The sequence below is a fragment of the Sabethes cyaneus genome, chromosome 2 (genome assembly GCF_943734655.1).
Source record: "Sabethes cyaneus chromosome 2, idSabCyanKW18_F2, whole genome shotgun sequence".
NCBI classification, from domain to species: domain Eukaryota; kingdom Metazoa; phylum Arthropoda; class Insecta; order Diptera; family Culicidae; genus Sabethes; species Sabethes cyaneus.
The window spans coordinates 39,065,416-39,082,243 of NC_071354.1; the positions used below are offsets into that span (position 1 = coordinate 39,065,416).

The 16,828-nt window shown below is 39.3% G+C and overlaps 2 protein-coding genes across 2 annotated transcripts in view; one reads left to right on the forward strand and one right to left on the reverse strand.

Moving 5' to 3' along the window:
- The first annotated feature begins 6,772 nt into the window (after nt 1-6,772).
- On the forward strand, nt 6,773-7,927 carry LOC128735312 (NF-kappa-B inhibitor cactus-like). Its single transcript, XM_053829802.1, has one exon. It carries the CDS (start codon nt 6,773-6,775, stop codon nt 7,925-7,927), a length of 1,155 nt encoding a protein of 384 aa, XP_053685777.1.
- A 1,049-nt stretch (nt 7,928-8,976) lies between these two features.
- LOC128735313 (uncharacterized) overlaps nt 8,977-16,828 on the reverse strand; it is a 42,585-nt gene continuing 34,733 nt past the window's right edge. Inside the window, exons 6-7 of the mRNA XM_053829803.1 lie at nt 9,317-9,481; nt 8,977-9,255 (exon numbers count right to left, since the gene is read on the reverse strand). Coding sequence (XP_053685778.1) covers nt 8,977-9,255; nt 9,317-9,481 — 444 coding nt within the window. The remainder of the gene's footprint in view (nt 9,256-9,316; nt 9,482-16,828) is intronic.

The following is a 16,828-nucleotide window of genomic DNA, read 5'->3' on the forward strand; positions in this document are numbered from 1 at the left end:
CCAAGACCAAGACCAAGACCAAGACCAAGACCAAGACCAAGACCAAGACCAAGACCAAGACCAAGACCAAGACCAAGACCAAGACCAAGACCAAGACCAAGACCAAGACCAAGACCAAGACCAAGACCAAGACCAAGACCAAGACCAAGACCAAGACCAAGACCAAGACCAAGACCAAGACCAAGACCAAGACCAAGACCAAGACCAAGACCAAGACCAAGACCAAGACCAAGACCAAGACCAAGACCAAGACCAAGACCAAGACCAAGACCAAGACCAAGACCAAGACCAAGACCAAGACCAAGACCAAGACCAAGACCAAGACCAAGACCAAGACCAAGACCAAGACCAAGACCAAGACCAAGACCAAGACCAAGACCAAGACCAAGACCAAGACCAAGACCAAGACCAAGACCAAGACCAAGACCAAGACCAAGACCAAGACCAAGACCAAGACCAAGACCAAGACCAAGACCAAGACCAAGACCAAGACCAAGACCAAGACCAAGACCAAGACCAAGACCAAGACCAAGACCAAGACCAAGACCAAGACCAAGACCAAGACCAAGACCAAGACCAAGACCAAGACCAAGACCAAGACCAAGACCAAGACCAAGACCAAGACCAAGACCAAGACCAAGACCAAGACCAAGACCAAGACCAAGACCAAGACCAAGACCAAGACCAAGACCAAGACCAAGACCAAGACCAAGACCAAGACCAAGACCAAGACCAAGACCAAGACCAAGACCAAGACCAAGACCAAGACCAAGACCAAGACCAAGACCAAGACCAAGACCAAGACCAAGACCAAGACCAAGACCAAGACCAAGACCAAGACCAAGACCAAGACCAAGACCAAGACCAAGACCAAGACCAAGACCAAGACCAAGACCAAGACCAAGACCAAGACCAAGACCAAGACCAAGACCAAGACCAAGACCAAGACCAAGACCAAGACCAAGACCAAGACCAAGACCAAGACCAAGACCAAGACCAATTTCAAAGTTGTTTACATATCTCTTATCGAATCACAAATCTACCGTTGAAAATGCAGATGTAATGACAAAAACTGACAGATTATTTCACGCATACATCAGATTGATCTCTCATCTCTCCTGCTGCCTTATCTCTCTTGCAGTGATATATTAATAACGCTAACTATTGAAACTATTGACTATGCCTCCCAGTTGGCTTCGAGGTATGACGCTACCCTAATAAGCCAGTCGTCGTATGTTCGAATCTTGGCTGGGAGAGGCTGTTAGAGTCTATAGGATCGTAGCAACCGGCCCTGAAATTGTCCTGTACTCTAACAGCTGGCTACGAAGTCTGTCGTATAAAAACAGAAGGGCAAGCTTCGATAACGGAATGTAGCACCTAGGCTTTGCTTTACCTATTGAAATTCAGCAGTAAACAGGTTTTGAAAACGGGCTATGAAATTTCATACGCTAGGATATAATATGTTAAAACTGTCGCAGTGCCCTTGTAACTCAATGCCCTTCTAGCATACGAAAAAAAAGTCGAACATAAGGAATGTATGTGCACTTTTCGAACACCTTTTACTTTCACGACATCAAATTGGATTAGGTACGTCGATCCAAACAAAGAAAACTTTTGATTCTCAAGTTGATTCTCTGCTCTGCTCATTATTGAAAAATTGAAAATAATGGAGCATTGTATAACTAGAGATCCTCTCTTCGTAATTAGTTAGAGCCGCATGCTTCCACAGCCGATTGAAGAATGTCACTGGAGTTTCTCAAAAGATAGTGGTTCGGTGTCAGGGCTCCATACTCCTGTCAAGCAATGGGTAAATACGTCAGTGGTCGCTTGTTTACAATTCCACTGCTGCGTTTACCACTGCTGCTACCATAAACGTTTCCAACGCCTCGTGGTTCAGTTTACGATTGCTGTTTCCCACCGTCTCTACAGCTGTCTGAACTGAGCGCACTATCCGCTCCCACGCTCCGCCTATGTGTGGACCGCTAAGAGGGTTGAAGATCCACTTGGTAGAAGTACCTGTAAACATAACAGCTAGCAGGTCATATTGTTCGATTATTTCCAGCTTGGCGGCACATCTTCGAAAATGTAGCAAATAGGGCATCAAATGATACCCCAATTCCAAATGACCACTTTTGAGTTTCAGTAGAACCGATGCCGGATGTTCCGGAATGTCCAGATCGCTCGTGTTTTGAAAATCCTGTCTTTTGATACCCCATTTGCCATATTTTCGAAGAGCATTCCAAATGACTACTTTTGAGTTCCGGTAGAACCGACAACGGATGTTCCGAAGTGTGGGGCGTAAGTCAGCGCTCTACAGGATAGTGTAAAAGTCATTATTAGTGACTACAAATAAAATGAATAACTTTTGCGCAGCCAATTAAGCAGATTTCTAATTTTATTTCATCTGCTACTTATGATGTCAAAAAAATCCCTCCGCGATCTGACATATCTTCGGGAAAATGGAACCATAATTGACCAGCATTTTTTTTTATTAAAGGTCAATCTAATGTGGTTCTTCTAAGACCAGTTGCATAAAAATCGATCGTACTTTCGGTATGTGTTTTATTTATATTGTGATACCAAAAACGAATATTTTTACCAGTGCCAGAATCAGAGTACCGTGCCGTATCGAAATCCGTACACCTAAGAACTAGACAATTTTAAATGGTCAATATAAAATTATGATATTGTAATAAGCAATTCGTCATGTTTTCTTTTGACAGTATAATGCTTATTTTAACGTTATTTGGAATAACAGGAAGCTAAAATTAATCCTAGTTATAAAAAATCGAGATCAAAATGTGCAGCTCTTGATTCAAAATCCGTACACTTTTTTATGCCTGATTCAAAATCCGTACACCATGTTAAAAATCAATTACAGTCCGCATAATTTTGAATCTAAATCCGTGCAAGCTTGATCGAAATGAGTTTAAAGTTTGTGGCTAAGTTGTTTTTTCTTTATTTGACTAATTGCTTTATAAAATATGCTTTTCTCGATAATTGACGCACTGTATTTTAGTCCTGCTCATCTAAGAGTCGTTCACACGCACAGTAGGAACACTACAAGGAATCAATCTTTTTGTTTTTAAGCCAAATTATGGGTAATTGTTCATTTTCAAATATCAGGTAAAATATCAGGTTTGGCACTGATTAAATATTGCCTCTATCCATGGGACCACCCACTTGTAACAATTTAACACTCGTTTGTATTAAATGTTCTTATATTCTTTTCCTTGTGCCTCAGGAAATATTGGGCTTAGAAACAAACTTTTTTAACATTTTAGTGTAAATTAACTTCACTTATAAATAATAAATAACAATTTTTCTTGCAAATTATACGGAAAGCTGAAAAATTGCAGAAGAGACTCCGGTATTTCGAGAGTACCAATTCAATATAGTAGCTCTTATCGTAGTGACCGGAACTTAAACTGTCCTGATGCTTTATTAAAGGTTTATCCACCATATATTATCGTAATTGCCATCTTCCAGTTTATCGACATATATTTAGCTTTAGTTATTTCCATTTTGTTTGGCAAAACATAGAATAGAGTTGGATCGCTAAGGATACTGCACAGGTGTACGGATTTAGATTCAACTAGTAAAACTGAATCAAAATCCGTACAGTACTAATTATGATGAATAAATATTTTTTCAATGCCATAATGAATAAATTAAGCTGTAGAACGATAAAGACCCATAGTTCAAATTGATTTTCGTGATTTTAAATAGGAAAATCACTTCAAGTACGCTTTACACTTCATTTTATTGGAAGTTATTTTCTTAGCAAATTACTAACAACACAGTCAATTTACAATCTGATAGGCATTAACGTTTTAATTTTTATTACTTGTATTTGTTGGCCTACTACCTATATTTTGACATTGACGTAATGCTAATAAACCACGGGTCTAGGCCTATTATTAATATTTTGCATTTAGACTGTTTAATACATATAATCAAGCAAATTGTATTAGGTGTACGGATTTCGAAGCTGTACGGATTTCGATACCGCATGGTATATTAAAATAGAAAATTGACACGGTTTGTCACTTAGGTGATAGGGGTTTGTTACCTAGGTGACACGATTGGCACCTAGGTGACTCGACTCGCCGTGGAAAGTCACGACGAGTGGCAATTGTCGTATTGAGTCACGTGACTCGCAGAATAAGGGTGAAAATAGATCAACGATACTGGTCGCAGTGATGAGTCCATACAGGAAAAAAAAATCAAAAAACAAGCTTGTCGTACAGATGCCATTTAGTTCTACTCTTTACCATCTGAGCATATTCGCTCTTGTCTGCTCTCTCATTCCGCGCCTGCAACCGATAAGGCACGAAAATTGATTTACATTAGCCAGTCCATGATTGCATATGTCGCCTGTTTGCAGCGTCGTGTAGCAAGCAAAAAGCCTGAGCCACTTAGTTGGCCTCGAGGTACGACACAATCGTAACACCAGATATCGCATTTTCAAGACTGCGAGAGGCTAATAGAGCCAATAGAAACGTTGTACTAGCTCTACATTCGGCATTCTTACAGCTGGCTTCGAGGTATGTCGTATAAAAACAGAAGATCAAGTTCCCAAATTGGAAATCACCTAGAATTTGCTTTGCTTTATAGCAAGCAAAAAACACGATCGAAAGTGCAGTTTGTACAACAAATTTTCAAACGACGATATCTAAGTCGGATTACCACTGGTGGGGTCCAAGCTTAGATCGAAGTTGAAAGTTACTGTAATCAGCTCGGTGCTCGAGCAGCGATTGAATTACGATAATGGCTTTGCTTTTCTTTTTATGTCATTTCAATAATCTTTACATGTTAAGAAGGCAGAACTACGCAACCGCTACAAGTTTATTCTGCTTCTCTGTCTCAAAGCAGTAGCGAGCAGCAGCCACAACAACAAGCTCGGTCGCAATCGTCGTCCGTGCCTGGAAAGCTATCACACGGAAAATGGGAAAATTTTAACTTGAAAATTTTCATTAATTTTCGCTATGTAGCGATTGTAAAACAATCTTTTCAAGGAAGCTATAAAATTGCTGCATCTTTTATGAATCGAATTGTATGCGAACCATCACAATCCGGTCCAAATTGGAAGAGCTATTAGCGTTCAAAATTCTTCTTTTTTCGTGACGCTGGCTTCAATCCAAATTTTGGATTGACACCTTGCGGTAAGACGTAGTTCTACGTCAAAATCAAATAAACGGTATAGAAACATAGTAAAAATGAACAAAAAGTGGGAAAACTGGAATAAAAAAGGGAAACATTAGAAAAGAAAAGAGGTAAAATGTGTGAGAGGATAAGACGAAAAATGTCAATTCTAATTTCAAGTAAAACTTTATATTGAATTTTGTGTCCGGATTGAAATAAAACTACAAGTTCAAATTACCTAAACTTAAACGAACAATTCGAGTTCGAAAACAGACACTGCTGAAGCCTGCAAGTCGTAGGCGAAATAAGTATCTGTCGCGAATAAATATAAATAGTAGAATTCAATTTAGAAAAGTATTCTTTTCATTTAATTTCAGGTTTCGTATTCTACCAAGACGCCCAAAAAAACTTCAGTCAAGTTCAAATTAGTTCTAATTCAAGTGTAATATAATGTCCGATTTTAAGCCCAAGGTGAATTCTAATTTCAAGTTCCATTTCAATTGTAATTCCATGTCTAATTTAAATCAATTCTATGTCCAGTTTCAATTCAAATTTTAAGTTCAATTTCGAGCTTAATTTCAAATCCAATTTTAGGTTCAATTTTTAGTTCTATATGAAGTAAAGCTTCAAGGCCAATTTAGTCCGAATTGAAGTAACATTTAATGTTCATTGTAATGTTAAGTCCGATTTCAAATCCAAATATAACTCTAATTTCTAGTCTAGTTCCAAGTCTAAATTCTAGTCCGATTTCAACTTTGATTTTGAATCCAATTTCACGTGAAAGTCCGGAGTTTTTGTTCTGTTTGTATGTAGGCATGTAGGTTTGTATGTAAGCTATGCTTACATTCAGCGAGCTTTCCATGAGCAAGAATCGTGGGCAGTATCCGCATGCTGTCAGTCGACTCCGACATTTTATCCCAAGCAGCACGCTTTGCGCACTTCTGGTCGCAGCAACTTATTTACGACTGAATTTAGTCATATATTGGTTAGAGCAATTGAGTTAGTAAGGATGTAGGTAGTAGTTGGAATTAGTTGTTCACATTTCATGTAGGTCAAAATCGGCTAACAGCATACCGACCCTGTCCATCATTCCTGTTCATAGAAAACTCGGTAGTATTCGAGCTATATTTTATTAATTTCATATGTGAAAACACATACGCCCTTTTTAAAAATTAGTCTTGAATCGTAATGGTCGATTGACCTGTAAATGTAATTGAATGAGTTTAAATTAAACCATGTGCACATTTTATCCGCTACCTGAACTTGTTAATGAACGATAAAATTCAAGCAACAACCTAAAGCTTAAATCAAAACTTAGACTTGTATCTGTGATGTAGTTTACTTTATTAAAACTCATTTTTCTACCTTTTGATACAGACAGGTAAATAAATGCTTACACTACCTAATAGTGTTCATATTTACTTGAAGAACCGTATAGGGTACTATAGGTAAATTTTCTTTGATTGAGAGTGACGGTTCGTACTAAGAGAAGAGCGCAGAGTTTGCTAGGTAACACATTCTTCAAGTGTTAGTATTTGTTTAGCAATCGCGGTGGAATTTTAGAAGGTTTACCCTCTGAAAACGGCAGTGCTGATCATAATTTACAGAAAAAAAAGCAAATCCTTAGATGCATTCAGTAAAAGGAGGTATAGCAGAAGCCGGAGGCTTCCTTAACTTGTCCCTGCCAGAAGGACAAAAGCAAGAGTCGGTTAAACTAGTGACAAACAGCGGTGTCGTCGATTCCGGATTTCATTCGGGACATAATCTGAGCTCAGATAGCTTCTCGAGTGTATCGCACGAAACTCCACTGAAACCGTTGCACGGGTCTGGATCTGGTTCTGACAACCAAAAAGCCACAGCACACCAACAGCAGCCGGAAGAGGTTTCACAAAGCTTTGACTCCAGCGTATGTCTCGATTCGAGTCAACAGATTCGTTCCACTGAATCCCTGAAGGTGGACAGCCTGAATGATCTCTGCAAAGGTATGCAGAAGATGCAGATGAGCCGGAACAGACCGGCATGGGAAAAATACTTTCATCAAAACGACGAAGGTGATACATATCTGCACCTATGCATAATCCATAAGGCCACAGAGGTCGCTTGCCAGCTGATCCGTATCGCCCCGCGGCCCTGGCTCAACCTTCAAAATGACTTCGGCCAAACGCCGCTGCACCTATCGGTCGTGACGGAACAGCCGGGGATTGTTCGAAAACTGGTTCTTGCCGGTGCCGAGCTAGGAATTCGCGACGAAGAAGGCAACACAGCGCTGCATTTGGCTTGCCTGAATAATCACAGTGACTGCGCTCGGGAACTGTTGACCACTCTTAATCCACTTGAACTGCAGCAATTTAGCACTACTAAAATTCCACAGGATCTCGAACAGTGGAATCACAACGGAAAAAGATGTGTTCACATAGCAGCTGAAAGGTCAAACATCGAGATTCTACGATATCTGGTTAATGCCGGAGCCAATATCAATGCAAGGGATGGCAGAACGGGACTGACGCCTCTGCATATTGCCGTTGAAAGCGGAAACGAACCGATGGTAAACTTCCTTCTGGACGAATGCCCCAAGTTACGGTTGGAACAGGAGACGTTAGCCGGATTCACAGCATACCAGCTAGCGGTCATGCTGCAAAACGAAGCACTCCAAAATGGTCTAGAGAACCGGGGAGCAGAACCGCTGAGCCCACCGGAATCGGACGATGAGTCCAACGAAAGCGAAGACGAAGAAGATATATGTACATATTATAACGACAATCGATGGTGTGCTCTGTTATAATTTCGAAGGACTTTCCATAATAGATGTAGTTTAATTTTAGTTTTGTCAATTAAAAAAAATAATATTGAGGATGATTCCTCTTTTAATTAGTAACATTTCGCGTGTGTTTTTCACTTAATTAGTTGACCCCGAAATTCCGGACAGTTATATTTTAAGACAAAATTTGCTGGGTATATAGGTATTTCTTCAAATTATTCGAATTGATTGGTGATTCCGTCAATTTAGACGAAATCAACGGTAGGCAACAGACCTAGACACTTATCTATCCCATGAGCAGTTTAACTTATCTCCAAAATGAAAGTAAAAAATAGGGAAAATATATTTTATTTTCTAACAATCCATATCAAAAACCTACAAGAAAAATTTTCTATTTAGAAAATATCATAATTTGGCTTATATTAATTGCAAAATATACAATTCTCTGCAGGTCAAATTACTTACAACTTTCAAAAAACCGCCTATCAAACCAAAATAAAATAAGCGCTTAGCTTCGCCGGTTACGTTGTTATCTTTCTGCCAGCCGTACACTGACTTCAGACTTCAGTCCAATAATGTGGCACAATTGTTCACTTGCTTGTTGGTATTCAACTGTAGGTAGGTACACCTGCCCCGGTTGCGATAGTCCGTCCGATCCCGAAATAGGAAACGCGAACTCGGTATGCAAACTCGGTGAATGGCTGGCTGGTCTGGCTCTAACTACAAGCTCAACAACCACATCAGAGAACAAAATAGTCCACTGGGAAACGTCGAAAGGAAGGCAACATTATTATGATGGCAGATAATAATGATTGGAGAAATTCCACCACCACAGACCACACCGAAAGAGAAGACACCGCAAGAGTGCCCTTTGTGTGTCAAGGGGCTCATTCCCGTCGAAAAGGAGAATGGCTATTTTCCTAGCCGGCTTTCAGTAATGGAGTAATTGTTCGATTATCTTTACTTAATTAAAAGAGAGCTGTGAGGATAAGAGCCGGCCGGTTTTGTGGTATTGCGGTTGAATGGGCTGCCGTTGTCGTTGTCGTTGCTCTTTATTGAAAGTTCACTGGGTTTCAGTGATCCACGTGCTTGGTCAAGGAAGTCTTCTCGTAGTGCTCATCGCTTAGGGCTTTCCAGTTTGTTTCTAAAATCTGCGAGATTTCCCGTTCGGTAGAGCTGACCGTGCGAGATGCCATCTGAAGCCACTGGTAGAATTCGTCACTCCAGTCCGGATTTCTGGGCCAGTCGCAGCACTCTATCAGTTGGCTGCGGCGAACGATCAGATGTCGTAGATTTTGAGCGGATCGGGCGATTAGCAGAACCGTGGCCGTCGAAATTCTTTCCCGAATCATCTGAGAAGAAAATCGAAGGTAGAAATGTTGGAAATTGGAAAAATTGAAATTCACAACTCACCAACACCGTGAGCTCGGGACACGACCGTGCCATCAACACCAGCAGGCTGTCAACCCTATCCTGAAACTCGACCGGACTGGTGAAATCCGGCAGCATCTCATATCCGTACACGGCCAGTGAAAACTTGTACGCGTCAACTGCAGCCAACAGTTTGTCCGAAGCTATCTGTAATAATGAAAACCAAACATTTTAATCAAATTGTCAAATTATAGTGACCACAACACAAACACTCAAAGCTAGTGAGTGTAGCAGTAATCGGGAAACACTCCCCCGCGCAGTATTACGTTTCTCGTCCGGATTGATGCGTTAACATGCGGGCTCTGAAGTCTGAACCAATGAGCACTGTTTGGCAGCAGCAGCAGCAGCCGTAGACTTTTTTTATGAAATTACTGATTATTTCTGATTTTAAATTTATAAAAGTCTCTCATTCCGAGTGATGGTTGTCATTCTTGGAATTGTCGAGTAAAAGTTTTTACGAAAATTCTGTTCTCTAAACCGTCCCAATATTACAGAACTTATTTAAATTGCGAAAAAAATTATTCCGCGTGTTTCTGCCATTTTCACTTTTGAAGCAAAAAGACATTTAGAACAAAATGATCAACCTCAAAATTTTCTCTAAGTAGTTTACATCCTTTATATGAATATATTGTAATATGTGATATATTTATATGTAGTATATCGCAGCTTCTACTAAATTCTGTGCATTACATGAATTTTGTCTTTTTGTTTATAGGAGACTAGACCACTGCGACCAGCATTTAGATCTATTGTGGTAAATTTGTCTTAATTTAACTTAAAATTTACTCAATCTTTATTTTGAAAACAAAAATGTAAAGTAAGCTGTATTTCTGTCAAGTTTGATTCTAATTTTCGATTTCACTTTTACGCTGTGCTGTAATAATTTCAAACTGTAATAATTTCATAATTTGATTTATTCTACAATAATCTTTTCCACCCTCACGGTTTTATTGCTTCAATGTAAAATCGGCGTGTGCGTTCTAGAAAACAGGGATACTTAAAGAATTGGAAAAATGTAGTTACATATAACTTCACTGTGATGACATTCAAACAATTTCGCAAATCAAGGTCTAGAAAAAACGAAATGAATCTAGACGCAAATGACATGAAACTTAACCAAGCTGTATTATTAGTTATAAAACGGTTGTAAAAACTTTAATTTTATTCTGAAACCAAACCAAGTTTAGTCTGAACATCAGAAAACCTCTCTTGACTAACCTTGGTCAAAATCAATTTCAGATTGACAAAGGAAAATTAACATCAAAGCATGCCGCTGGCTAAAGGCTTCTGAAATAAAGATCCTAATTTTAATAATCACAAAGCCAATGCCAATTTGGAGGTTTTTATCAGCGATTCGTGGAGAAATATGATAGATTATGTAATTATGAAAAGAAATATTAAAGATGTATTGGCTTTATAAATGTATAAATGTATAAATCTATTGTATATCAGTTAATAAACGGCATTATCCCAAATAAAGAAAAATTAGCTGAATATAACATTAGAAATATTTCCAATTTTGGTTTTAGTGGTGGCGTTTTGGTCATCGGGTTACAAGAATTAGTTTAATATGTTTTTGCCCTGATGAAGAGGAAATAAAGTCCTTGAAACGTTGGCCTAGACAGCAAATAAACTAGTTTACTAGTAACCCGATGACCAAAACGCCATCACTAAAACCAAAATTAGTATCGTTGGTCAAACAAATCTCTCTACAATATTTCCAATATTCATTGTGAAGTTTGTGATGTACCTGATAATAATTTACATGGAATCCGTGATTGCAAAAATTCAAAAGAAATTCAAACTGGGTTAAATCTATACCTATAAAGAAGGATTTCTGTCTGTCTGTCTGTCTGTCTGTCCGTATGTTCGTTATAGAATCGAATACTACTGAACCAATCGGCATGAAAATATGCATGTAGAGGTTTTTTGGGGCCAGGAAAGGTTTTAGTGATGGTTAGAAACCCCTCCCCCCACTAAAAGGGGGGGCTCCCGTACAAATGAAACACAAATTTCTGCATAACTCGACAACTAATCAAGCAAATAGAACAACATTTGGTATGTGGGTGTTTTCGGTGACAAGAATTTATTCTATGGTAAATTGAGACCCCTCCCCTCTTTATAAGGGGAATTATAACTCCTCTCCTCTTTAAAAGGGGGGGGCTTCCATACAAATTTCCTCATAACTCGAGAACTAATCAAGCAAATGGAACCAAATTTGGCATGTGAAGGTTTTCGAGGGCAAGAATATTTTCTATAGTAAATTAGGACCCCTCCCCACTTTAAGAGGGGGGGCTCCTGTACCAAAGAAACACAATTTTCCTCATAACTCGAGAAGTAATTAAGTAAATGGAATCAAATTTGGCATGTGGGTGTTTTTGGAGACAAAAATTTTTTCTATGATGAATTGGGACCCCTCCCCGATTCAGGAGGGGGGGATCCTATACACATGAAATACAAATTTCCTCATAACTGAAGAACTAATCAAGCAAATGGAACAAAATTTGGCATGTGAAAGTTTTCGAGGGCAAGAATATTTTCTATGGTAAATTAGGACCCCTCCCCACTTTAAGAGGGGGGGCTCCTATACAAACGAAATACAAATTTCCTCATAACTCGAGAACTAATCAAGCAAATGGAACAAAATTTGGCACGTGGGTGTTTTTGGAGACAAAATTTTTTTCTGTGATGAATTGAGACCCCACTCTTCTTTAGAAAGCGAGTTATGGCTCATCTCCCCTTTAAGAGGGTGTACAAATACAAATGAAATTCAAATTTCCTTATAACTTGAGAACTAATCACCAAATGGAACCAAATTTGGCATGTGGGAGATTTTGGAGTCTTGAATTTATTTTACGATAGTTAGAGACCTCTCACCCCTGTGGTAGGGGGATATGGACTCTCATACAAATAAAACAGAAATTTTTGCGAAACTGAAAAACTAATCGAACTCGAGAAATTCGAGACAACTGAAAAACTAATCGAACTCGAGAAATTCGAGACTCTTCCATAAAACATTAGTCAATACAAGACCACAAAAACCATCTATAGTAACACTAGATCATTCAGGACGAGACGGTCGCGAGTGTTGCCGGTGACCCGCCGTCGGAAGCGCCGCCCACTGGGGTAGGGATGGGAACTATCATTAAAAATCGTTACTGATAACTATCAGTAGTTTCAGTACGTTACTGATAACTATCAGTAAATATCAGTAATTTTACCCATCACGGTATTGTAGCAAAAAATAGGAAATTGTAATACCGGCATTATTTTTTGTAACTTTACATTGTAATTTATCAGGTGGACTTCCTGGAGTCTCGCGCAACTACCGACCAGATACCATCCGACAGATCTTGCAGAAAAGTTGAGGGTACATCGTGTCCTTGCATCACATCTTTATTGATTGATTTCAAAGCAACATACGATACAGTCCATCGAGACCAGCTATGGCACATAATGCACGAAACCGGTTTTCTGGATAAACTGTCGCGACTAATCAGAGCTACATTAGAACGAGTAATGTATTTCGCACGTCTCGGGGACACACTCGAGCCCCTTCGAGATGCGGCGCGGGTTGGGACAAGCTGACAGCTTATCCAGTATATTGTTCAACATCACTCGTGAGGCGGTGTTCCGACCAGCGGGTATCGAAACGAGAGGCATGATTTGCATCAAAGGTAGAAGTATATGAATCACGACATACTTTTACTGCTTGAGAATCCCAGAGACTCTCATCTACATCTGACGAAAGTCGGTAGGCTACGGTGGGCCGGGCACGTCGTAAGGATGCCGGACAGCAGAGCAACGACAACAGTTCTTTTCAGCAACCCCACCGGCACCGGAAACACGAAGACTCAACATGCAAGATGGCTTGACCAAGTCGAAAGTGATTTATGCTCGGCTCGAAGCTGCTGACTACAACGACGACATATTGTGTCACTCACGTCTATCGTACGCAACTACCGACCATTAACTTTAATCCAAATGATTTTTCTAACGGGACGACGTAACTGTATCAGTAATCATCAATAACTGCGAAACCTTACTGATACTTAGTGATATTATTGCTTACTGATAACTATCAGTAATTAATGATAGTTTTCCCTTCCCTACACTGGGGGGCTTGCAAAACTCGAGATTGTGACAAAGATCATCCGAGATTTATGATTTATGTACAACACAGGTTAATTTGTGGCAATACGAAGTTTGTCGGGTCAGCTAGTAAATTATAAAGAACAAGATCAAAACCAAACTTGAACACTTTGATCATTTGCTACAATGGATAAACGAGCAAAATAAGCAGAATTGTGCAGTCTTGTGGCTAGGGAAACATACGATACCATGGTGCGTTTTAGGAGAAGCAAATGATAGCATTTACTGTTTCACTAGATCAATTAGAGAAGCAAGATGGAATAATAGGGCAATTTTCAACAAATGCTTCGGAAGTTTCTTGAATTGTAGTTAGATAAGGAATTAAACAACACTGTTGTATTTATAAATGTAATGTAATCGTTTTATGAGCTAATAAACTAACTGTTATTACAAAAAAAAAAACAAATTATAATAACTATATTGAAGCACAAATGGTACATTTTTTGTTATTTTTACAAAATTTTTGTAATAACTTTGTCAAATCTAGATTAAATGGGGTTCACAGTGATTTCGTCCCTTGTAAACAGGAAAATGTTATTTGTGTAGTTTTCGTGTCATTCTTTCGTGTCTATTTTTGTCAGCTACCCCTGCAGTCCCCTAGCCACTTGTAAATCTGCCTTCTTTTTGGTAGTCCCTATAAAGTGAAACCAAACCTTTTTTACATTTTTGAACCTCTCCCCTATTATCCCCTTTCAGAAATTCCCCCTCGTCGACCAGCCACACAATTACAACTGCTATCGTCCCAAAAGACAAACGCACTCATTTACCCATTGCACTATGGTCCAGAAAGCCAAATTAGGTGAGAAAAATTGTCTACTCAGTAGTCGTTGATTTTAGACTATTTATGTGTTAGCAACAAAATCTTGATTTAGGATGCCGCTTTTTGTGGCATAAGCTATTTTAGGGTGTTTTTTGAAACGATGGTTTTTACAATTGATGGAGGGACGGTAGGGGAAAGTAATGAAAAATTTTTGGGGAAGGAGGGGAAAGAGTGGAAAGGAAGGGGGGGAGTAATAGGGAGCTACGCTTAACAAGTTGTCGTTGTGATTCCTATCTTTTGTCCAATGCTGGAAGGTGCATGGGTCGAACTAAGCTGTAGGGTGACCCTTAAATTAATCAAGATCTAGAAATTATCTTCAAAACTAAACAAGTTAGAGCGATATTCACTTCAGCAATTTTATAGCTTGAAGTATTTTGAGTAATATTGCAGAACGCAAAATCCCTCTATCTTGAACCGTTTCCATATTAGGGCGATTTTCCTGAGTCAAGTTAGGGTGACGCTGCTATTTTGCGATTTTTCTCCATAACCTTTTTATTTTGCATTTCTCGCAAAACACATTTGACAAAATTTTAGCGACAAATACGGCTTGTGCTTCGAATCTTCTTCGCTCTAATGTTTGTATTCCGAGTAGCTGGCAGCGATCCGCGTATTCTGGCAACTGGTGTTCGTTATGCCATGGAAGAAAGCGTAAAGCATACCGTACAAATCTTCGTTGCACGGCTTCAATTTTTGCAATCCAGTTAGCGTTAAATGGACACCAAACCACTGAGTTAGACTCAAGAATAGAGCGCATACTATGAAACACATATGATTTCATTACTTTGTCTACCATTCACTCTGTTTATTGGAAAGTCTACCGTTTTTAATGTCTAACCTCATTATAAAGCTCCAGTCAACAAACATGAGGTTAAGTTTATACATTCTCTTTTAGATTTTGACCACTCACACAACTTACATGCACATCACACAACTAAATGCAAGATAATCACAACCACTTTTACATATTTGGACCTCCCCCTCCCCTTGTTAGCGACCACCACGCTTTTGTCAACCCCCTGTGCTGATTTACTTATGTCGAGAAACATGTACGCCAAGTTTAATCAAGAACAGTCAAGCTTCCGGAGTTATGTCGCAAATCGTTTACTTTTATATACTTAAATATGTTAAAACCACACATATTCAGAGTTGATTTATTTGAGATAGACAAAAATCGACTCTCCAATTTTTTGATATTATGCACAAAAAATTACGATCTTTCAAACGCAATCAACCGATTTAAATTCTGCTTGCATCTTTTTAAGATAATAACATTTGAAAACGACCTATTTTTATCATAAAATGTAGCATAAGAGTAAAAGTAAAATAGATAGCCGGTTTCTTTTTTCACCAAAAGTTGCGTTTTATTGAGCCTCGAAAGTCATCTGAAGCGAGGCATTAGATGTAAATCTGAAGAAGTGTTTTGCGAGAAATGCAAAATAAAAAAGTTATGGAGAAAAATCGCAAAATAGCAGGGTCACCCTAACTTGACTCAGGAAAATCGCCCTAATATGGAAACGGTTCAAGATAGAGGGATTTTGCCTTTTGCAATATTACTCAAAACACTTCAAGCTATAAAATTGCTGAAGTGAATATCGCTCTAGCTTGTTTCGTTTTGAAGATAATTTCTGGATTTTGGTTAGTTTAAGGGTCACCCTACAATAGCTCATGCCAAAACAAGCGACATCCTAAATTAAGATTTTGTTGCTAACACGTAAACAGTCTAAAATCAACGACTAGTAACTGAGTAAACAATTTATTCCACCTAATTTGGCTTTCTGGACTACAGCATTGAAACCTTCTTCCTCCTAAGACCGCCTGCTCCGTTTATCAACCCCTCTGCGCTGATTCTTTTATGTCAAAAAACATGAGTGCCAAGTTTGATGAATAACCGTCTAGGAGTTTCGGAGTAATGGGCGCAACATACATTCATACTCGCATCCCTCTTTTCCCCCTGTTGGCTCATTTCCAATCAGCTCCCCCTTCTGTCTGTAGCCAATTAGGCATATATTAACTCTTAAAAAATTTCAATATCCTTAGATTATTAAAGGAACCAGATACGCCAGTCTTTGATTTCCTCGTATATGAGTAAAAAATATGTCATCAGCACAATCTGGCGGTAGGGTGTGCTAGACTATCAAGACTGTCTGTCTGTCTGTCTGTCTGTCTGTCTGTCTGTCTGTCTGTCTGTCTGTCTGTCTGTCTGTCTGTCTGTCTGTCTGTCTGTCTGTCTGTCTGTCTGTCTGTCTGTCTGTCTGTCTGTCTGTCTGTCTGTCTGTCTGTCTGTCTGTCTGTCTGTCTGTCTGTCTGTCTGTCTGTCTGTCTGTCTGTCTGTCTGTCTGTCTGTCTGTCTGTCTGTCTGTCTGTCTGTCTGTCTGTCTGTCTGTCTGTCTGTCTGTCTGTCTGTCTGTCTGTCTGTCTGTCTGTCTGTCTGTCTGTCTGTCTGTCTGTCTGTCTGTCTGTCTGTCTGTCTGTCTGTCTGTCTGTCTGTCTGTCTGTCTGTCTGTCTGTCTGTCTGTCTGTCT

Excerpts from the sequence above, each read along its gene's own strand:
- LOC128735312 (XM_053829802.1), top strand. The coding sequence starts at position 6,773 with ATGCATTCAGTAAAAGGAGGTATAGCAGAAGCCGGAGGCTTCCTTAAC.